The sequence below is a fragment of the Acipenser ruthenus genome, chromosome 4 (genome assembly GCF_902713425.1).
Source record: "Acipenser ruthenus chromosome 4, fAciRut3.2 maternal haplotype, whole genome shotgun sequence".
NCBI classification, from domain to species: Eukaryota; Metazoa; Chordata; class Actinopteri; order Acipenseriformes; family Acipenseridae; genus Acipenser; species Acipenser ruthenus.
In genome coordinates this window covers 45,254,009-45,278,558 of record NC_081192.1, presented here as the reverse complement: position 1 = coordinate 45,278,558, position 24,550 = coordinate 45,254,009, and the positions used below count along the sequence as shown (strand labels likewise).

Below are 24,550 nucleotides of genomic sequence, written 5' to 3'. Positions count from 1 at the left end.
GAAATATATTATCACACTGTACGGTAAATATATAGTTCTTTATTTTGTAGATACATTTATTCCACTAAATACTAAACTGTGATTTCCCCGTGGCTGGGATCGCTGTTACTCTAGCAGCTGCTGTTTGTGCTGCTATGTCCAGATTGGGACTATCACTCTGGGGGAGTTGGTATATTATTATTATTATTTATTTATTTCTTAGCAGACGCCCTTATCCGTGGCGACTTACAGTCGTAAACAAATACATTTCAAGAATCACAGTAGCATGGTGAGTATGCTCCATGATGTAAAAAATACTGTACTCTCAACTGCAAGATTGCAATTTTTCAAACGCAATAAAATGCATCTGCCTAAAAAATATATTTCGAAATGCAGTTCATCTTTAAACTGTATGGTTACAAACGTAACAGATGTTTTGCATTTGTTTCATACATGTAGTTGCCAACCTTGTGAATTGAAATAACAGCAGATATAAAATAGACACCTTCTTTTACTGTGTTCTGTACTAATAGTATAGGCTACGGATGGCTAAATGTGCAATTCCATACATAAATATACCAGTGCATGTGTGGTGCCAGCTGGGAGCACTACTGTATTTCAGATTAAGGGCGCTTTCACACCTAGTTCGTTTGACCCTTTGAATGTGGATTGAAGTGGGGTTCGGTTCGTTTGGAGTAATATGTGAAACCTCTGAGAACCAAGTAATCATGCCCATCAAACCATGTGAACCGGGATTGCTTGAAATGGTGGCCTCGGTTTGCTTGGAAGGTACGTTTACCACTCGTTTCAACTTTTTGCAATGTGATACACAACGTGTTCTAGTTCACTTGGAAACGAACCGCTCAAACAGTGAAGCAAATCGTGGAAGTGACGTACTTCAGCAAGCATCAAGGCAAGTCGGTGCGTTCACGGAGATCATTCTGCGCAGGTTCTGTGCAGAATCTGACCAATTTAGCCAATGATCTTCTAAGAATGATCTCCATGAACGCACCAATTGGCTAAATTGGTCAGATTCTGCACAGAATCTGCGCAGAATGATCTCTGTGAACGCACCCACAGTTTCCCATTGTCTCACAAACACAATGCAGGGCTTGTCAAAAAACAGACACATACACACCAGACAAGAACACCATAATGTCACATACACAACAGAATCTCAACAAAAAAAAAAAAAATACTATGGGGCTGATTTACCAACTGGCGTAACCCGGGCTGTTCAATGAAATGGATCTAATAGTGTTTGAGATTTAATTACTGTTGCAGCTAGCGTGTTCTCTAAGCATAATAGCAAAGTTGTTGTCACAAGCAAAGAAAAATATGAAATGATAATTGAATAATGATTTAGCACATACATTACAGTCTGGCTTTATTATAATTTATTATAATTGTGCCATATACACAAATATGTGTGCCAAGACAAAGCGATACTGTCTGTACAGATATGCTTCTCCAATTTCATTGCAAATGTGGAGCTTTCTGATGAAAACCTCTGCCTGATTGCAACTTTGCAAGCCTCAATTATCCTGACATATATTTGATGAAAATAGTCTTTGGGGTTACTGAAGTTGTGAGGAGAGCTTCCATCGTTGAGCCGTCTCGGTGGCTTGCGTTTTCTCAGAAGTGTAGGATCTTATAAATACAGACTTTTGCCTTATCTACTGTCGTTTCCCAAAGGTAATTGTATGAGTCGGTGCGCATCCCACTCAACACCTCTTGCAGCAGGTCAACTTTCTTGAGAACGCTCGACAATGACACATTTGGGCTGAATTTTTGCGTTAGCTTCTTCTAAAAGACCCATGGCTTTTACAAGAACTGTTACTGTAAAGTATGTTGAGAAAGATTGAAGTTGCTTCGAGAATCCACTGCATTTTCAGCCTAAATTCATCCAGGCAGTTCATCATGGCCTTGTAGCTGTTGAGCAACGATTTTATGCTGCTGATCCTCAGTGTCCATCTTGCTGGGCACAGTGAGCCTAAAGAAAGCTCCCCTTCACTCTGAAACTCTTTGAATGCTGCCATATGCTTTGGTGACTCCCTGATAGCATTAATGAGATCTTTCACCATCAAAAAACAATCACGACACGCTGGGATATTTTGTAGGGCATCCTGAGTGGCAAGATTAAGGGAATGTACAGCACAGTGATCAAATCCTGCTCTCGACTCTCATTCTTTCACTCTGGCTTGGACCCCTGTAAATTTACCAGATACATTACTGGCTCTGTCGTAACATTGTCCCCGGCAATCAGAAAAAAGGCAAATCAAACCTGAGAAGCATATCTTCCACAATTTTGAAAAGAGAAGCAGCATCAGTTGTGTCAGTTTGGTAAAAACCCATAAACTCTTTATAAATCTCCCAGTCTTCATTCAAAAAGAACCTTAAAGAAAAAACTTACTTGTTCTTTTCTTGACAAATCCATAGTCTCATCCATCACAATGGCTTAAAACTTAGAGGCCTTATCTTTTGCACATTTTTTTGTAGCACTGACATTGCCATTGTTTAGTTTATCTCGTTAACAACATCATGTGACAGCCACTTGTATTTTGTGCGACAAAGCCACTGTTTTAATTCCTCCGAATATGTACTGCGTAGCAGCAAGAGCTGCATCAGGGGGAGCTCCTGAGTGGCACATCCAGTAAAGGCACTCTGCATGGAGCGCAGAATGCGTCCTATAGCCTGGAGGTCACCGGTTCGAGTCCAGGCTATTCCACTGCCAACCATGGACGAGAGCTCCCAGGGGATGGCGCACAATTGGTCAAGTGTCGCCCATGTGGGGAGGGCTTAGGTTGGCCAGGGTGTCCTTGGCTCACCATGCACCAGCAACCCCTGTAGACTGGCCGGGCGCCTACGGGCTTGCCTGTAAGCTGCCCAGAGCTGCGTTGTGCTCTGACACTGTAGCTCTGAGGTGGCTGCATGGCAGGCCTGCAGAGTGAAAAAAAGCGGTCGGCTGACAGCACACGTTTCCGAGGACAGCGTGTTTTCCTCTTCGCCGCTCCTGTGTCAGCGTGGGGGTGGTAGCAGTGAACGGAGCCTAAAATAATACAAAAAAATTAATTGTTCCTGAATATTGGTAGAGCACGGGCACCACATATAACTCATGCCCAGCAAATCATTTAAATGTATGGATGAGGCCAGAGTAAATGCTACTGTTTATCACCAACATCAGTTTAATTTATTTTAAATGAACAGTTTATCCAAGGGTGAAGGGCAAACTCTGCTTGCCTTTTGAATTTAACAAGAAGTCATTATAAGAACACGTAATGCAATTAATCCAATCTTATTAAGGAGAAGACGATATGGTTACATGACAGCTGTGGAGTGTTTACCATTCCTAGCATTAGCTGACAGCTCTTTGTTGTTCATGACTTAGCTTTTAGTTTCTATTCAGAGGAGCTGTCCAGCAGGTCAGCTGCTGTGAAGCTTGTTTTTCTTTTTTTCCCTACACCTCTGTGTTAATTTGTGTTTCTGTGGAAGAATTTGGTACAGATTCCAATTGTTGTAATTCACAACCCCAAAATATCTCTGCACAGATATTTTTGTATTTTTGTTTTACAAAAATGTTGCCAACAACTTGAGCGAGCTTAAGAGACCGTGCATTTTATTATTTAATGTGGTTATAGTTTTGTAAAATTGCTGTTTTCTTCATTCAAAAAAATGTAAATAAAAAAAAAAATAAAGACTTGTTCCATAGACCAAAATGCGAGCAGCAAAACTAGTCGCACACTGGTAGCATGTTTTCAAAGGAAAACAAATGTTGATGTTATCCTTATATTTTTATCTGAAACCTCCAGAGTTCCTAAGCACATTGGACTTAAAACATACAGTGGTCCTCAGTTGTTGTAGTGGGTGTTACATTCAGGTTACAATTATTTGTGGTCTGACATCAAAGTGGAACTAGGAAGAGCTACAACAAAAGGATCTGGTTGCTACAAAGCATGTTAAACATTATCAGTATGTCTTAGCTTTTCCAAATTAAACTGAACTAAACCAGCTTTTTTTACTATATATATATATATATATATATATATATATATATATATATATATATTCAAATTAAGTTGCACATGAGGTTGAATATTCCACATTGTTGTTTCAAATAAGATTCTTATCAATTTTAAAGTAAATGTGGTGCATAGCATTGTAGATTTACCAAGTTCACACACTGGGATATCAGGAATCGTGGTAGGGGGCGCTGTGCTCTTGGATCAGGGTTCTTTGAATACAGGTTTTTAATGATGGTGGGGTTTTCTTTAGAGATGGTTTATTAGTTTCATTTTTCAAAACACTGTTTAACCCTTTATTAACTCTTAACAAAACAGTCCTTGAAAAACATCCCTTAGTTTCTAAAGGAAAGTGGTACTGATGTTCCCAAGCTGATGAACTTGTCATTATTGTATTTATTTATTGATTTATTTATTTATTTATGTATTTCATGTTTTCAGATTATCAATGCAGTGGTGCTGCTCATTCTACTTTCTGCCCTCAGCGACCCTGACCAGTATCATATAACAACTGCTGAACTAGGCAATGAATTTGATTGAATTTAATGCAAGTAAGTCGTTAGGATCGATCTATATATATATTGTAAGATAGTGTAGTCCGGGGAGAAAACTACACCTCCCAGAAGGACATGGGTTGAAAAACCCTAATTTAATTGTTCATTTTTGTTAATTATCCCTGCACCTGGCTATCATTGTAAATTACAGCCAGGTGCAGGGTACTTAAGGAGAGCAGTCAGTCTGCTCAGGGCTGCTGCTGTGTGAAAAGCCCGACTGTGAGTCGTTAAAAGGGAAAAAAGGTACTGTGTGTACGATTCTCACTGTGTTTTTGTAAGGACGGGGAAACAGCTTAGCTGTCCCGTGTTAGACAGGGTGTTTCTGTAATTTAGTTAGCACTCCACAGTGGAGCTAGGTATTTGTTTATATTTGTTTAATTTTGTGTTTGTCTAAGAATAAAAGAAAATTAGCGCGACCACGCTGCAAAAAAAATCAAGTTCCTGTGTTTGGGTCAATTTAAAGGGGAAAAAGCCTGTGTGGCAAGCGTCTCCCTTACAATATATATCTACAGGTATATATATATATATATATATATATATATATATATATATATATATATATATATATGCACACACACACACACACACACATACAGTACCAACAACAAATTATTTACAGAAAGACTAGGAGTGGTGATTGTACTGCCCATTTTTCCTCACTCAGGCCTTTTACTTACTAATATCTTGATATCGCTGAATAATCGTCTCTTGAAAAAATATGCAAAATATTTTTATAAGCAAGACTTTCACAAGTAGAATGGTACCCCAAAATGTTCTCCTTTTTCTAGGAAAGCAGTACAACTGGGGATGGGGAGTTTGTTGCCGGATAACTTCACTCAGACTGCTTGCTCACTAAATATCTTGGTGTCCCTGAATAGATAATTGTCTCCTCTTTAAAAATTTGTTAAGGATTGTAATGAAAAAACCATCTCACAAGTTTAGTGGTTCCCTAAATATGATTCATTTAGTAACAATGATTGACTAGGTGGAGCTGGGACAATATTCAATGTAGTGTCCTGGGCAGTCCTTAGCCAGAAACCTATTTTTCAGGGTAAAATGAAGAGACAATGTCATAGCAGAGCAGGGAGGGGGTTAAAATTCTCCCTGCCAAACACATGTGCAAATGTGTGTTAATTGTTTAATTGCATCCTTTAATAGTTAATTGTTTTGGCAGTTGGCAATTATTGTAAAACAGCGCCAGCTCAGGGCTGCTGAGTACAAGGAAACAGGAAGGTGTGTGCCCTGCTGCTGAGTAGTCACAAACTGTGTGTACTACTGTAACAACTCCCCGATCACGGAAGCGTACAGACACACTACAAGCAGCACACACCTGCCTTTAATTCCAAAACATCACAAGATGTAGAGCGACTACGCCAGTTCAGTGCTATAAGGCACAAAACATATCTAAACATGTAGGAACAAGGTCGCCAAGAAAATCACACCAATATATTTTAGCAGACGTTTGTTTATTGTAAACTTCCAATAGCAACACGTGGTTTAAAACGATACTGGTATAAAAAGACAACAACTCTATTCACCTATAAACAGGTAAAAAGATTTCAAGCAGTTAAAACAAGGTTCACATTAATTAGGTAATTTATTGTGCAAATGCAAAAACGCTGCTACCCAGCAATAAAGTGGAGATACACATTCAAAGACACGGTAAAACTGTCAAAATAAAACAATAATACCACGGTACAAAAGTGCACTTCTTTCAAGCATTTCAGTTTAATTTGTTCTGTGGAACTTGTTGATTATTACTCTGATTGTGGACTCCATAGTTCTTTGATTCTGTTCTGTAGCTATTTCCTTTTTATGTAGTTTGCTACAAGTGCTTTTCTCAATAGATGTTGGAAAACCTGACTCTCTTTTTCTTGCTATTGACTTTATAATGCAGCTTGGTTACTGTGTACTATTTGTTAATTAGTTCTAGTAATTGTTTTACAGACTTTTTATGTACAGGTGTGTCACAAAGACGGCCAGAGTGGGTTGCGTCAGACCAGAAAGGAATTCAAACACAGACAGAGACGGTGGTGATGATGACCTGAGTGCAATGGCTGCACTCAGCGTTTAATAACAAAATAAAAGGTTTAAACAACGGAATACAAAACAGGACACGGCACTTGACGCCAAAATAAACAGACAGACAAAACGACTGACACTAAACAAACGGTGCACGGAGACAAACAAACACGGTGAGAACAAACACTTATCTTCCACGTTTTTACTTTCTAGTTTCTCCTCTCTCTCTCTCACCCGTTCTCCTCTTCCGAACACCCAACCACAAGTGACTAAAACGTGCATCTATATATACTGTTGTGCTGGGATTCAATTACTAATTAATTACTCACTTGAATCCCAGCACGTGAATTCATTACGTGCAACCCCGTGCCACACATTATACACATTTTATCTGCACGTGAAGTGATGTGCCACCCTCGTGCCTAAATATAATTATACACTTTAAACACATGTGAAACACAGACCCGTTTATATCCCGTGTACCAATCTATACACCAACATTAACATACGCACGCATACATACATACACAGAACACACAAATGCACACAGGGGCGGGGCACTTTGCCACATATACCCCCCCTTGTGCGCAGCACACATGGCCTCAACGGCCACCTCCCCCCTTAAAATACCCAGCAGTCCAGGCCAAAGTCTCGGGCTGGGAAGGGAGGCTTCAGTGGGCCCATGGCTGGAAATGCTGTCAGCTCCCCTGCCGGTAGTGGCACGGCTGACAGCATGCTGGTCCCGTCCTGCAGCGAAAAAGCTGCGGGGGCAGGTGGTCCCCTGACCTCCCCCTTCTTCGTAGCCGGCAGCTCTCTCCTGTGGGGCTCTGGCCACAAGAACTCCTGCAGCGAAACTGCTGCTGGGGAAAGTGGTCTCCAGACCTCCTCCCCCTTCTTCGTGGCCGGCAGCTCCCCTTTCTGGGGCTCCGGCCACCGTACTCCCTGTGGAGGTACGGGCAGCAGAGGCAGCTCCTGCTCCTCTGCTCCGGGCGGTGGTGGAGGCAGAGGCAGCTCCAGCTCCTCTGCTCCTGGCGGTGGTGGAGGCAGAGGCAGCTCCAGCTCCTCTGCTCCTGGCGGTGGTGGAGGCAGAGGCAGCTCCAGCTCCTCTGCTCCTGGCGGTGGTGGAGGCAGAGGCAGCTCCAGCTCCTCTGCTCCTGGCGGTGGTGGAACCAGCAGGCATTCACCCTCTGCTGGTGGAGGTGGGAGGGGCCAGCAGTCCTCCCACTGCGGTGGAGGTGGAACCAGCAGGTATTCACCCTCTGCTGGTGGAGGTGGGACCAGCAGGTATTCACCCTCTGCTGGTGGAGGTGGGAGGGGCAAGCAGTCCTCCCACTGCGGTGGAGGTGGAACCAGCAGGTATTCACCCTCTGCTGGTGGAGGTGGGAGGGGCAAGCAGTCCTCCCACTGCGGTGGAGGTGGAACCAGCAGGTATTCACCCTCTGCTGGTGGAGGTGGCGGAGGTAGAGGCGATGGGGCTGATGCTGGCCACTCAGAGGGAGGCTGTGGCGGTGCTGGCTCCCTCTGCTGTGGCGGCTGGGCATGTGCGCGCCATGCTGCCTTCAGCAGCATAGCTAGAGGCTGCTGGGGGACAGCAGCATCCTGCCCTTCTCCCCCCAAAAATTTTTCAGGGGGTTGAGCCTGTAACTCCTCCCCTTCTGGCTCTTGGGACGGCACCAGCAGGTATTCACCCTCTGCTGGTGGAGGTGGGACCAGCAGGCATTCTCCCTCTGCTGGCAGCTTGGGTCCGACGGCTGTGGAAGCCCCGACTTCCTTCTTTTTGGGCTGTGGACGCACCGACTCCTCCCTTTTGGGCTGTGGACGCACCGACTCCTCCCTTTTGGGCTGTGGACGCACCGACTCCTCCCTTTTGGGCTGTGGACGCACCGACTCCTCCCTTTTGGGCTGTGGACGTTCGGGCTCCCCCCACTCAGGCGTAGGACGTTCGGGCTCCTCCCACTCAGGCGTAGGACGTTCGGGCTCCTCCCACTCAGGCGTAGGACGTTCGGGCTCCTCCCACTCAGGCGTAGGACGTTCGGGCTCCTCCCGCTTGGGCTGTGGACGCTCAGGCTCCTCCCACTTGGGCTGTGGACGCTCAGGCTCCTCCCACTTGGGCTGTGGACGCTCAGGCTCCTCCCATTTGGGCTGTGGACGCTCAGGCTCCTCCCGCTTGGGCTGTGGACGCTCAGGCTCCTCCCGCTTGGGCTGTGGAGGCAAAACCAGCAGGCATTCACCCTCTGCTGGTGGAGATGGGGACAGCAGGTACTCACCCTCTGCTGGTGGAGATGGGGACAGCAGGTACTCCTCTGCTGGTGGTCCTGCTACCTGGGCTGCTGTTCCGTTTATGGTTGCCTCCAGGTAGCTGAGGACAAACTCCACACCTTCCTCCAAGGTGTTTGGGGTGTGTTCCTCCTGATATGCCTCCCATCTCTCACAGTCCATCATCCACAGGGCCCGGACGACTATGGGCAGAGACTGGGCCTCCAGCCCAGCATTCTCCAGGAACCAGCCCCGCAGTTTGATGGCGTCTTCTGCCATTGACTTGTTTTTTTTTCCCCCCAAAACAATATTTGTAATTTTTTTTTTTTTTTTTTTTTTTTTTAATCCAGACCCCTCCTGGTCTGACGCTTGGAGGCGCGGTTATCCCACGATGACACCACGTGTCACAAAGACGGCCAGAGTGGGTTGCGTCAGACCAGAAAGGAATTCAAACACAGACAGAGATGGTGGTGATGATGAGCTGAGTGCAATGGCTGCACTCAGCGTTTAATAACAAAATAAAAGGTTTAAACAACGGAATACAAAACAGGACACGGCACTTGACGCCAAAATAAACAGACAGACAAAACGACTGACACTAAACAAACGGTGCACATCCATGTTGCAGTATATCCTTTAAAAAAAAAAAAAGTACTGGACAGAGCTTCTCATGATGGCATTTTTAATTAAGAAATTTCCAATATGTTAGTTTAAAAGTCTAAATATGTTTAATCCTACAGTTTAAACATTTAGAAGATTAAACGTAATCTAATATCTCTACTGAGAGGTCATCAATATCGGACGAATGGCAAGACCAAGATTGTTGTATTCTAATACACAGAAGTTTGATCAAGACTTGGCCTTGCCAGTAATGTGATATAGATGACTGAACCAGAGTGTGGATTAAGAATTAATCTGGTATCTGTGAATTTGCGCTGGCACTAGTGATTTATTTTAGAAGTGACCGTTCTAATTCCTAAGAGATGAACCAGCCTGAGGATCGCCTGTCTTTGGCATTACTAGGATTATGTCAGAGCTTGGCCTGTGGTGTAAGCTTTGTAATATCTGTCAAATCACAGACCCTGTAGTGGGATACCTGTCCAGATGGGGAGGATTCAAGGGTGAGATTATTTTTGTCTAAAGGTGGTTTGATTGCATAAAGGGAACAAACTGTACACATCAGAACATGTCCCAAGTTTCAACATTTTACTAGAATGTCTGTCTCTTAAATTTTACTATTGAGTTCAGTGCCAAGTTTGGTCATTTTGGACCACAGTCTCACAATCAACATATAGCAAGCAATACCAGTGTTTAAATATACAGACTAATCAGCTTGTAACTAACTTTGGCATTGTCTTTAGGAGGCTTAAACAGCGTTAGCCATTAGATATGCCTGTGTAAGTGCACATATATACACTACAGGCCAAACATTTGGAATCAACACATGATTTGCAGATTGTCTGGGGTTGGGGAATTTATTACCCATTTGTCCTCAATCAGACGACTTGCGTACTAAATATATTGGTGCCCCTGAATAGATACTCGTCTCCTCTTTAAAAAAATAAAATAAATTATATATATATATATATATATATATATATATATATATATATATATATATATATATATATATATATATATATATATAATATTTTAGTAAGCAATCTGTCCCACATGTACAGTGGTGTTCCATAATATGATCCACTTACTACCAATGCAGAATGCCCTAAAAAATAGGCTTTTGACTAATGACTGCCAAGGACAACACTAGATTGAATAATATACCAGTCTTGGCAGTCTTAGACACTAGTATATAGTACAAATGTTCCACCCAGTCGTTCAGCATTGGTAGTAAATGGATCACATTTGGGGTACCACTGTACTTGTGAGACGGCTTGCTCTTTAAAATCTTTCGTATATTTAAGAGGAGACAATTATCTATTCAGGGATACCAGGATATTTAGTGAGCAAATAGGCTGAGTGAAGGTATCAGGTAATAGACTTCCCGTCCTACAAAAAGGGGTTCTGTTCTAGAAACATTGAACAAATTATGACATTTAACCACCCTTGGAGATATAATTTTCAGTAATAATAGCACGGCAATCGTAGAGTGCTACATTTATTTTTGTTGTAAGTGTACACAATGATGTAACTTTTACCAGTGTATGCTGACCTGATTTTAGTCTTTTGCACAACTTTTAAACTGTCTAAAAAGAAAAATGGTTTCTTCAAGAACTACTAACTGAATCTGTGGTTTTTCTTTCACTTTCCTTAGAAAATTGTGGAACTGTAGTGTTGGACAAGCTGTTATCTCTGATCAAACTCAACAGAGAAATACTTATCCCGGTTTCCACACCCCTACACAGTGGTTTGTTGAGTTCATTATTAAGAGAGTGGAAGCACTTGACATTCCACATCCTAAATCACAGCTCCTATAATTCTCAACAAAGTGAACCACAGATTTGAGGAGTTGATAATACATTTGAACAGCAACTGTGAAATACAAATGCTCTTTCAGGACCTCAAAAGTCTCTTGACATTTTCAGAAAATTGTTTAATTTTAAAGTGTCCTTTTGAGATATTGAAAGCTAATGCTTGTATATCACAGTTAATCTAATAAACACTATCAATTCTTCAAATGTACCATCATGTATACCTAGATAAAGGTATTTTTACTACTGAAAAAGCTTTGCTGTTGCATACCACAGTTTAATGCTTTGTGAACTGAACCAAAAGGGTCAAGCATTAAGCAAGCAAAGTCTATTAATAGAACCAAGTCTAAATAAAAAGACATGCACACTTAAACCTAATCACGTAAACTTGCTGACATTTATATATATATATATATATATATATATATATATATATATATGCTTTTTTGTTTCAGATATTTGCATCGTTACTGCCATATCCCTCCTTATGATATTCATCTGCGGAATGGCAACATACGGTGCACACAAGGTAACAGAATATTGGCTTCTTCAAATATTTTCATAAAAATAAATGTAATAACTCTTTTGACTCAGACTCAGGTTTATTTAAGCTATTTCTTTTTCTTAGTCTTCATCATAAATGTTTCATTAACTTGATCTGATATTTCTTTTGCTTTTATAGCAACATGCTGCCTGGATCATTCCATTCTTCTGCTACCAGATCTTTGACATGTTAGCCCGCGTGGTTCAGGGGGCGTGGAGCAGGGGGCTTCTAATTTTCTAATTTCCTGTAATTAGTATCTATTTTCTATTTAAGCCCTGATCACTTGCACCTTTGCTGTCTAGTGTTTTTCGTTTTCCTCCTCCTCCCCTCCACCTTTCATACATGCCTTCGCATCGGTTGTCTCTGGGGGGCAAGTGAGTCTCACTTCCCCGACCTCAGGGCTAGGCATCCGCCTCCCTTACCTTCAGGGGGGTTCTCACTATGTGAGTCAGAGCAGACCCCCGGCCATACTCTGTCCTGTCGCAGCTCCTGCGCTTATCTTGCCTCACTCGAGGCTCTGTTCTCTTCTGCCTTTCTTTCAGGATGTGGCCCTCGTGCTCGAGTCCCATACTAACCTCTATGCTTTGTCCTTATTTCAGGTCCCAGGCAACGTGACGTCTCGGCCAATCGCGGGTTTAACGAGTGCCCCTTTACAGAAGTCTCAGATGCTGGGTACCTCTCTCTCGTCTCCTCTCGAGGGGCGGCTCCCCGAGTCATAACCGTCATGTGTTTTCGGTTGCTGGGTCCTCTGCCCCTGGGATGTGTCGGCATCGTCGCCCTCAGTCAGCGACCTCTTTTCTATCCTGTCTTCGGTTGCTGGGTCCTTCGCCCCTGAGATGTGTCGGCATCATCGCCCTAAGTCAGCGACCATCTTTTCTATCCTGTCTTCAGTTGCTGGGTCCTTCGCCCCTGAGATGTGTCGGCATCGTCTCCCTCAGTCAGTGACCACTTTTCTGTCCTGTCTTCGGTTGCTGGGTCCTTCGCCCCTGGGATGTGTCGGCATCGTCGCCCTCAGTCAGTGACCACTTTTCTGTCCTGTCTTCGGTTGCTGGGTTCTCTGCCCCTGGGATGTGTTGGTATTGTCGCCTTCAGTCAGCGACTATCTTTTCTATCCTGTTTTGGTTGCTGGGTCCTCTACCCTTGGGATGTGTCGGCATCGTCGCCCTCAGTCAGTGACCAATTTCTATCCTACTAACTGCTCCTTTCTGCTTCTCCCTACCCTTAACACCTTGGTTTCAATTAGTGTTGTTGTATATCCTACTGCAATTCAGGACTACCTCCAACAGTTGGTAAGTAGAAAAACACCATAAAAGAACACAAACAAAAGATTTTCTAAAAACGTAACAACCCTCCCACCAATCCTACAGTGTTCTTATTAGACATGCCATTTATCAGTGTGCACCCTGCATTGCACAGTTGGCTTCCAGACTCTACAAGAAACATCTGCAACGCTAATATTTTCGACATGAACTTGTGTAAAACAGCTTTTGTAAAAAAAAAACGGAAATCCGTACTTTTTAATACATTACCTGTATCCCACTTTATTGGCCATTCAACTTCATGGACAGTTTAGCGGATTGTTTAAGTAAAGGATAGTATGTTTGTATTGACATTTTTTAGTTTTTCTTCCTTAGCCTGGTAATTTCCCATTTAAAGAAGAGATTATGTCAATGAATGCCACATGCCTGGTTCTGATTGTGCTGATGTCCATTGGGGTCATTCTGACATTTAAGGTGAATCCTCATGACAGAAGGAAGGAATCGCTGTCCTCTCTCATTGTAGTTGGGGTCATCCAGGACATTGGAATTTCACCATCCATATCTGTTACTTTGGATAAACCGTTTTAATTAACTCCTTGTGGTCACCATCCTTGGCATAACATTAAAAATAAATAGGGCTGTGAATTTTGGGGGGTTTTATTTTTGATTTGGTCTGCCCACTCTGCCAGTGTTTTGTTCCGTTTTTTAATAATGATGAAAATCTGTTTCTTTCGGGGATACAAATTGAACACCACTCAAATACACAAAATGTAGGTTTCTAACACTCATTATTAAAAACATCTATCATACAGAATTCTAATTATAAAAAGATTAACGTACTATGTAGAAGTGCAGCTGTCTGCCGAGTAGGATTGAAGAAAGAAAACCCAGGTCCTATTGCAAACTGAAATACTGCATGCAGATACCACGCAGATAAACTAGGTAGATGTGTAACTTTTCTCAAGAATTGCAACTCTCCAGTACTTGCATACAATTTCTGTCTTTCCTTTTATGGTTTCTTAAACCAAGCCCTAATTTTCCTTTACATACTGGTGAACTGATGTTGTTTACCACCCCATTGTGTAGCTTCACAAAACACATGTTTAGGTTTTCAAACCAACATTAAGCACACCTGTGTTCCAATCATGCACAGAGGTACTGTACCAACTGCACAGGGCAAAAATGATGATTGGAGCATTACAATGCTTTCCATACTGGTGGCCCTGTTTATGAAGAAACCTCCACGATTAATAAATTAACATTACATTTCCGTGTTTTATCGGCACAAAAAAATAGTGATGGGGAGGGGTGTGGGTTATAGGTTATTATTGGTCAAAACGAAAAGTGCAAGCCCTAAAAATAGCACAATTAATATCCAGGGATGTAGTTTGAGGAATTGCTGGAGATTACAAATGGAAAGGTGAGACCAGATAATATTTACCATGTTTATATTTCATTTTGCAGAAATAAGAAGATGATTTGTCTTTATTTGTTTATTCATTTTAACACAAAATTGCCCTAAAATAACTACAGTAAAAACTGTCATGGTCACCTGCTGTTCCTAGCCGAAAAGAAAAATACTACAGATGCCCCTTGAATAAGCAAGTATGTGTGGCCAAGTCCCTGTAATAATCATCCACCAGTTCAAGACAGAGGAGGTTTGTACTAGTTTTGCAATGGAAGAATGATTTATATTATTTGTATAAAAGGGCATTGGGAATATGTTCTTACAACTTCAGAATATGTGGTAAACATTAAAGTCTAATGGATTTTATAGTGTTCATATTTTTTATTATATATATTTTTTAAGGTAATGGTAGCCATTTATACAATTGTTCTGCAGTGTTGGTCTTGGCTGCTATTATCTAGGCCCCTGGAATCATCATTAGAAATGATAGAACTATTTCAGGTCCTACTATGCAGTAATATTTTTTTGTTTGTTTTAAATCTAGGGACCTGCATGTAGGTTTTGACTTGTTTATACTGGTGTTGGCACCATGGGAGAACCATGAAAATCAGCAAGGGAAGAGCAAATCTTGACCTAATTAGTGGACCATTCATCTCCGGACTTGATAAGTTTAAGTTAATGGAGGTTATATTTCAAGAGCCGTCTGTCCAAACTTGATGAAACTTTACAAGGACATCATTCTTTACAGCAAACTGCTTTTTTAATAGCACTGACAGAAAGCAATGCTTTTGTCTATTTGTTTTGATGAAACTATGCATGGATATTTGATTAGGTTTATTCATTGTTGGTACAGTATCACAGTACTGACCTCATTTTGAGATCACTATTCAGTACTAAGCTTCTTAAGTGGCAACACTGTGAAACGTCTCATATCCAATTTACATAATGGACTGAACCAATTACCCTCCCTCCCACCCAAAGATGCAGCTGAATAAAAAATATATATCCCCTGTCACTCATTTTTCATGTTTAAATCAGTTTGTGGTGTAGTGTTGACAACTGACGTTTTCTAAAGAGGATTGTAAATGTTCGTTATTCCAACCTTTTTACAAATCAATTTCTACCCCAGTCCTGACAGGGTCACGGGGATGTGTGGTGTTCCACTGTATAAATGCTTATAAAGAATTGCAATGGATTGTAGTGCCGGACAATTACATTTAATTCCAGTTTTAACAGGAGCAGCTTTATTTGTAACGGGTAAACTGCCATTCTAAGTGCCCTCATATTTATGTAGCCTGTCATCGCGTGCCACCAGTATAAAAAAAGTATTTTTTCCCCCTTGTGGATTTCCATTTCATGTGCTAAGTTGCTGGTATGTTGGTTTCCCCTGAGACCTGCGAAACCCCTCCAGTGAGACAGGTTCAGTATTACAGATGGTGTTGTATTTGGCAAGGCTTTGCTGCCACTGCCGGGAATGTGCTGATTGGAGATGTCATAGAATACTGAGAGCCTGTTTATCTGACACGTGAAATCTCTCTGTCTTAATTCTGTATAAGCTTTTAGAATTTTCTCAGGGTTTGTGTTTAAAGCATGTGTGGTGAGCAGACAGCAATGGTTTAGGTTTTAAAAATAATAAATACCTCTGCATTGTTGAATTGTTTAATTGACTTAATGAACTGTCTAACATAATTGAAATAGATTTTCTTAACCTTACAGATGAATGGGGTTTGCAATCGATAGTAAACGTTATAATTATTATTTGTTGTTGTTGTTGTTGTTGTTTTGTATTACATAACCTTAAGAAAGATCAAACTAAATAGCCAAGGTAATTCATAGTCATAAATGAGCAAATGTATCTTTTTTTATAGCACACATTTGTTTCCATAATGAAGTGGATTGTTGCAATTTTGTGCAAAGGAAAGGAAAATAGTACTTAATACCATATAAAAATGACAATATTAAACAATTACTGAACAGTGACAGCTTCAAGTGTGCACAATATGGATAATTATAATAATAAATGTAATTATGTTCTAGGTTTACTAGAAGGTTGTACTGTCGTGTTATAATGATTAGATTAGACTTTGTTAATTATATACAGACGTGCTCAAATTTGTTGGTACCCTTACAGCTCATTGAAATAATGCTTCATTCCTCCTGAAAAGTGATGAAATTAAAAGCTATTTTATCATGTATACTTGCATGCCTTTGGTATGTCATAGAATAAAGCAAAGAAGCTGTGAAAAGAGATGAATTATTGCTTATTCTACAAAGATATTCTAAAATGGCCTGGACACATTTGTTGGTACCCCTTAGAAAAGGTAATAAATAATTGGATTATAGTGATATTTCAAACTAATTAGTTTCTTTAATTAGTATCACACATGTCTCCAATCTTGTAATCAGTCATTCAGCCTATTTAAATGGAGAAAAGTAGTCACTGTGCTGTTTGGTATCATTGTGTGCACCACACTGAACATGGACCAGAGAAAGCAAAGGAGAGAGTTGTCTGAGGAGGTCAGAAAGAAAATAATAGACAAGCATGGTAAAGGTAAAGGCTACAAGACCATCTCCAAGCAGCTTGATGTTCCTGTGACAACAGTTGCAAATATTATTAAGAAGTTTAAGCTCCATGGAACTGTAGCCAACCTCCCTGGGCGCGGCCGCAAGAGGAAAATCGACCCCAGATTGAACAGAAGGATAGTGCGAATGGTAGAAAAAGAACCAAGGATAACTGCCAAAGAGATACAAGCTGAACTCCAAGGTGAAGGTACGTCAGTTTCTGATCGCACCATCCGTTGCTTTTTGAGTGAAAGTGGGCTCCATGGAAGAAGACCCAGGAGGACTCCACTTTTGAAAGAAAAACATAAAAAAGCCAGACTGGAATTTGCTAAAATGCATATTGACAAGCCACAATCCTTCTGGGAGAATGTCCTTTGGACAGATGAGTCAAAACTGGAGCTTTTTGGCAAGTCACATCAGCTCTATGTTCACAGACAAAAAAATGAAGCTTTCAAAGAAAAGAACACCATACCTACAGTGAAACATGGAGGAGGCTCGGTTATGTTTTGGGGCTGCTTTGCTGCACCTGGCACAGGGTGCCTTGAATCTGTGCAGGGCACAATGAAATCTCAAGACTATCAAGGCATTCTGGAGCGAAACGTACTGCCCGGTGTCAGAAAGCTCTGTCTCAGTCGCAGGTCATGGGTCCTCCAACAGGATAATGACCCAAAACACACAGCTAAAAGCACCCAAGAATGGATAAGAACAAAACATTGGACTATTCTGAAGTGGCCTTCTATGAGTCCTGATCTGAATCCTATCGAACATCTATGGAAAGAGCACCCATCAAACCTGAGACAGCTGGAGCAGTTTGCTCAGGAAGAGTGGGCCAAACTACCTGTTAACAGGTGCAGAAGTCTCATTGAGAGCTACAGAAAATGTTTGATTGCAGTGATTGCCTCTAAAGGTTGTGCAACAAAATATTAGGTTAGTGGTACCATCATTTTTGTCCATGCCATTTTCATTTGTTTTATTATTTACAATATTATGTTGAATAATAAATCAAAAGCAAAGTCTGATTTCTATTAAATATGGAATAAACAATGGTGGATGCCAATTACTTTGGTCAGTTTCAAGTTATTTCAGAGAAAATTGTGCATTCTTCATTTTTTGTGGAGGGGTACCAACAAATTTGAGCACGTCTGTATTTGTTGTAATGAGAGAGAGAGAGAGAGAGAGAGAGAGAGAGAGAGAGAGAGAGAGAGAGAGAGAGAGAGAGAACCTTTAATCAATTGTAATGCAAATGCCTTCCCCTTTTCCCCCAGGCTTACCTGATTGCCTGTGTGTGGAACTGCTACCAGTATGTTAGTGGCAGGGGCTCTGCAGATGCCTTGGTGTACATGACTACTAATGATACTATGGTAAGTGTGGTCCACAAGACAGAGACTGTCGTACCAGAGCAGCCCTGCTAGCCACCGGCCATGCCTTGTGCAGTGGAAATGAAGTATTTCTTTTTTGTGAGGCCTAAGGCTGCCATGTTTAAATTTTTTGTAAACAGTAAACTACCTGTAGTAAACTTAACGGTATAATTTAAACAATGTTTAAAATGACCTGTAAATTGGAAGTTATGAATGACTTCACAATTACTGCAGTACTAAGCAGTGCTGTACGTGGCAGCCTTAGTGAAGCTAAAGTTTGACGGCCTGGTTCTGGAACTGCCCTGTAAAATGATCAGTAGAAACGCACCGGTCCTGGGGCTTCACAGTGCACTTCTGTCAGTAGAAACTGGGCAACAGACCACTGCTACAGCTTTCAAGCATTTGGCAAACCATCTCCTGTATCCCTGCTTGACACTCCCTAGCCCACTCATTGTTGGAATGTGGGAAAAGTCACTTTGCCCTTTTGGAGATTCCAGGTTAGGCAAAAAGGAAAACAAAAGTCATGTTTTTAAGAGGATGGAAGTATTAGACTCCACATTGGCTATTGGACCAGGGGATCCACACTGGTGAAGTCATTAGCTTGGCTACTTTGGTCTATGTAAGCTTAACTCGTTCTGTTTGCATCCCTCTTATTTCATACATATGCTAAAGACTTCCATGGCTTCTAACAAAGTGCCAGTACATAACATCTTCAACACTAAATCTAAGATTAGCGGTCTGTGTTTTGAACACATTTACAGGCACAGTATGCTACATGAAATATGGCCCAAAAATAGGAGAGGAAGGGCTGTTTTGTTAATCATGGGCTACCTAACACCACAACACATGCTGGGAAGCTTCCAGTCAACAAGAAGTATTTAGATTTCCACTGTTGCATTTTTGAAAAAACAGATCACCTTACATTGCAACTGTGGCATTCAAAGCAACCCCTTAATAGATTATATTACAGGGTGGCTTTCAATGCATGTTCATGAACTACTGACCCCAGCAGTGCAGAAGAAAGGAAGTGACATTCTTACTCCAGATGTTATGCATTAACATTAATGATGGTGACATAAAGTTTTAACACTAACACCTACACTGTCCTAGTCATGTGGGTATTAGTCTAAAGAAGGAATTTGCATTATACATTGCTGACCTGTTTAATGTATTGTTGATCCAATATTATAGTCTGGGAGATGCCAGAGTCTTACTACTGTTGTGTGAGGAAACTACCAACCTCATAGCAAAATTTGCATCTAATTTAATTTAATCTAGATTCCTGTTGCTTTTCTAAAACTTATCTGTCACAGGTTTTACAGTATCATATTGCATTGGTTTGAATACATTTCTTTCTTAAAATATTCATAATCACCCTTAATGACCCCCTGACTTCCACCTGTGACCCAAAATGTGTTCCATGTTCGGGTCATGTGACTTTTCTTTTGCTTTCTGGATGACACAAGACCAGACACTTTGAGATATTGACTTCATACGCAATACACAACTGTATTCTGTAATTCTCTAGGCCAAGTTTGATTGTGGCTATGATACAAGGTATTGTAACCTGTTTGTGGCAGTCATTTTACAAAGCTGCAGTCACTGTACTGTCAGTAGTCTCATATTAAGTCAGAACCCTAAATGGTCATTGTGATGTTTTCAGGATTATAAATGTGTTGGTGCTCTATTTGTCCTGGTTCTGACCCAATATGGCTGCCACGTTAAGGTTGTGTTACTTTTTAGGTCTCTGCATGATAGAAACAGCACACTTTAAGCTATTGGCTTCATATTTGGTAGACAAACATATTCTGTGATTCAAGTCAATCAAGTTCTATTACAGACACTTTCCATAAGAATATCTGGCCTTATGAATAAAGAGACCTATTGCTTAGTATCCTCTATTTTTTAAACTGCTACCCGTCCAGCTGTTTTCATAGCTTCTTTTTCCTTATCCCCAAGGCTTGTGATGATTTTACAAAGTTTTCCTTCAATCCATAATGTTTTCTTAATAGGATTTTTCATTGGGAGCCAATAACAGCAACAACAGAATTTTAAAAGGGATATTGTAAGGCAGGATTGCCTGTCTGAGACTTACCCGCAAGCTACTTGGTCTATATTTAGTTTGAGTGCTACATATGCTTGTGTTTTGGTGGCAGCACCATAGGAAGATGATGAAAAGACATACGGATACATTGTTTTAAAAAGAAAAGCGGGCTTTGATCTTTATTTAAAAGTAAACGTCTGCCAACTAAAGGGCTCAGAGTGGCGCATCCGGTAAAGACACTCCACCTATAGCCTGGAGGTCGCCGGTTTGAGTCCAGGCTATTCCACTGACAACCGTGGACGAGAGCTCCCAGGTGGCGGCGTTGGGCTTAGGTCGGCCAGGGTGTCCTCGGCTCACCTCGCACCAGTGACCCCTGTGGACTGACCGGGCGCCAGCGGGCGTGCCTGTACGTTGCCGAGAGCTGCGTGGTCCTCCGACATTGTAGCTCTGAGGTGGCTGCATGGCAGGCCTGCAGAGTAAAAAGAAGTGGACGGCTGACGACGCACGTTTCGGAGGACGTGTATGTCCATCTTCGTCTCTCCTGAGTCAGCACGGGTGGCAGCGGTGGGCCGGTTGAAATAAAAATAATTAGGCATTTCAAACTGGGGAGAAAATCACAAAGATAATTAGCGATTCCAAATTTAAAAAGTAAGAAGAAAACAGTATAAACACATTTTGATGTATTTCTTTTTTTTATATCAGGATTTCCTCTTTTTTTTCCCCAAAAAAATGTCCCAACTGGTATTACTTTACACCCCAGCTTCACAATACACGTTAAGGTTAAATATATCAATTAATTGATTTTTTTTGTTGTTTAATGGCACAATAAGTATTTATTATTTAAATGTTTTTATTTTTAAAAAGGAGTTAAATTAAATAATGGAGTACACACCGCCCCAACAATGCTTTACCAGTATTAAAGAGTTTTGTTAGAGCAGTTTAAGCCTTGACAAATGTCAGTACCTTTTGCAACTTGGGCTCCTTCTAACATAGTATAATTAAACGTGAGTTATTTGGACTAGTTAGTGACAAGCAAATTACTTTGCAAGCTGTGGCAACGAACAGTCATTTCCAAGATTTGCATCTGTGCTGGGCTTAAAGAAAAACAACTTTGCTTCGACACATGCTTGGGATACTTGGACTGTAACACTAGTCATACCACAGGTTTTGTTTTTTGTTGTTTTTTATATGGGAGGCTCATAGTTTAGGGTTATCCAACCATAAGGACAACAAGACGGCTGATCCATAACAGGTTCTCATATCCCTGCTGTGTAAATAAGTGAGCTGCAATGGTTTGTAATGGAAGTCTGCAGAGATGAAAACAGACTGATCTTCCATTTCCTGCTGTGGAAGCACACAGGGATTCACACAATGTTGAGATTGCAAACATTGTACCACAAGGATTGCTCTTGTTTCATAAGTTACTGTATTTGAGCTATGTAAATACTGTAAATACACTGCCAGCACTGTATTTACCAGCACATACATGCTTTAGGACTATGGTGCTTGGTATAAAGTAATATATTTTAAACTGTATTTGACATGGAAAGCATGGGCTCTCTGACATTACTTTACAGAATCATATTTCTGTTTACTTCGTGTCTGAAATCCATCCATCTGCATTATGATGTACCGTGATTAAATACTGTTTTTTGTAGAATTTAGTTAAATAGAATATTACTCTCCTTGAATCCTTTATCGTGAAGCAACTATATTTAATTTTAAATACATTTTAGCTACATTATTACAAAGTCTATAATAAAGAATATGCTATAACTCCACAGTCAATTGTTTAAATACATTTATTTAAGATTAATTGCAAAAGCAGATGGTTATCTGTTTGGAAATCCAGGCAGGTATTTGGAGTATTTGGTTGTTTTTGTCAAAGAAGGAGAACCGTTACTGTTCATGGTGTTTTTTTTTTTTTAACTTTTTATTTCAAGGTCTGATAAAGTTGTTGAGGCCTTACGTAGATTGCCCATACCAGGAATGCCAAATATATATTAAGTGAAAGATTTAACGTTGTACTACAGAAGGAACTATACTTTATGTGGTACATATCAGGAAAAGGATAGAGGATAATGGTTTGTGATCTAAATGCAGGCTACACACCAGCTATTCACACTAATTACAGTTTTTGAAAACTTATGGACTGGGTATAGGGTAAAATGTAGTCATGGTATTGGTATGGATACAAGCTTTTCATTCAAATAGTCTTTTAAAAACCTTCTTTAAATACCTCATTGGTTAGAACTCTGTGAATATGGTTCTCTTATTTAATAAGACAGGATTTAATTATCTAGAATGTTAATGCTTCTCATGCCACTTAATTACATGATGTATGATACAATTGTTTTTGGTTAAAAACTCAGATCAAGCCATATCTGAGTCAATGCCATATAGTGAAATAAATTAGATTACTAGTTTCACTGGTAATAATTGGTTTCCCCAAAAATAGATACAATTGCAGTTCATTATCAGTACAAGTTAAAAGAAACTTGCTACCATAATTTCACAGACCAACAGTTATTATTGTTAAATGGCTTTTCATACTTTGATATAAATAAGTTATTTTTTGTTTTTGTTTGTAGATACTGTTGCCACCATATGACGAATCAATGACTGTCCCTGCCAAGTATCCCCCCCCCCCCCCTTATGTCTCTGCTTGAAAAGTGAAGGAAATCAACTATAGGGAACAATCTTACTTACCCGTTCTGTCGTTTTATTGAAGCAGCATAGTTTATCATTCTGACAATGAACCGCTACTGCATCTGGCTGTTTGTAGATTACCTTTCTGTATAATTTGATCATGTTTCTCTATTGCTTTGTTGTCTAGGCCATCTTTAATATACAGATTTAATTGGTTGATTGAGTTGTCGGTATTTGTTTTGGACTAATAAAGCCTTGGAAAGTTGCAGAATGTGTGTGTGTTTTTTTATAATGCAAAAAATGTCAAAACATATTCACAAAGCCTTTACCACCATGCTAGTTTGCACCCTTTTTTGTGTTATTTATTAGATTCTTTGTAACATCAATGTTTTCTTTTCTTTTTCGAAATAAATGGTGCATGCTTTGTGAATATGGCAAATCTACCACAAAGGTGTTGATTTTTTGTTTAATGAAAAATCTGCATTGCTTCCTCAGCTGATTCCAGAGGTGCAATGTGGTTGGATGAGCACAATTACATTCAGAATCCTATGATTTCAAACTGCTTCTTAAAATCGTTGTAGTCCGTGGAAGCAAAGGTTCCTCCTATGGTATTCGGCACGTCCTACTCACACCAAAGTGCCTTTTCTTTTAAATACTTGTTTGGGTCAAACCAGCTTGATACATTGCAGGGATTGTGTTTTTGCTTTCTTGTAAGATGCCACTTTGGTGGAGTGTAAAATAGTGCAAAATAGTTTAGATGCCGACATATCAGCAGGTTTTGGAATCAACACAATAATTTTCTTTATAAATGGAGAACCTCCATCCCTTATTACCCTTAAAACACATACAATTCAAACTAACTTGATTCTAAACTGCAATCTAGTGATGAATGGTGATGCTTCTTTTGAATGTGGAAAACATATGAAAATAAACACACATGTAAAGTCATTTCTTTCACTAAGAACAGGAGGTTTACTTAAAACTCAGATTTGATCCCGGTAGACCATCTGTAAAATCATTTACAATGAAATAAAGAGCTAAATTGTTTGGTTCAATTCCCTTAGCTGGTGAAACTTACAGAATATTTCCATTTGTAATATAATTTTTTGACATTTACATTGACTTAAAATGTGAATGACTAAAAGTAAAATGATACAAACAACTGTATATTTTACTTTAAGCTAACATTAAGTTGTTCATTTTAAATAGAATTAGATTTTAGCACCCTGCAGATTGTTTATCCAGTCACCTCCAACATTTAAGATTTTCCTCTTCCTGCTGTCCAGAATTCATTTAAATAACTATTTCTTTTGGCCTATGTGTCTAATTAAAGTCATGATTCGTGTTTCCAGGTATAAATAATTTCTTGGGGCTCCTGCTGGAAACTATAACATTGCACATGGTATGGTGGTTGACAATGTCTTCATTGTAAGACAGGTGTTTTTTCAAGATGATGATTTAGAT

General features: G+C 40.4%; 1 protein-coding gene across 1 annotated transcript; it reads left to right on the top strand.

The window, feature by feature from the left end:
* Positions 1-88: 88 nt before the first annotated feature.
* LOC117400023 (lysosomal-associated transmembrane protein 4B-like) lies at positions 89-23,106 on the top strand (the record flags this gene model as incomplete). The annotated part of the gene is made up of 8 exons (XM_059023423.1): positions 89-169; positions 4,440-4,536; positions 11,718-11,791; positions 11,945-11,996; positions 13,025-13,095; positions 13,441-13,539; positions 18,301-18,396; positions 23,029-23,106. Coding segments are annotated over 8 exons (648 nt in total), but the record flags the coding sequence as incomplete, so codon positions are not given.
* Positions 23,107-24,550: the final 1,444 nt, after the last annotated feature.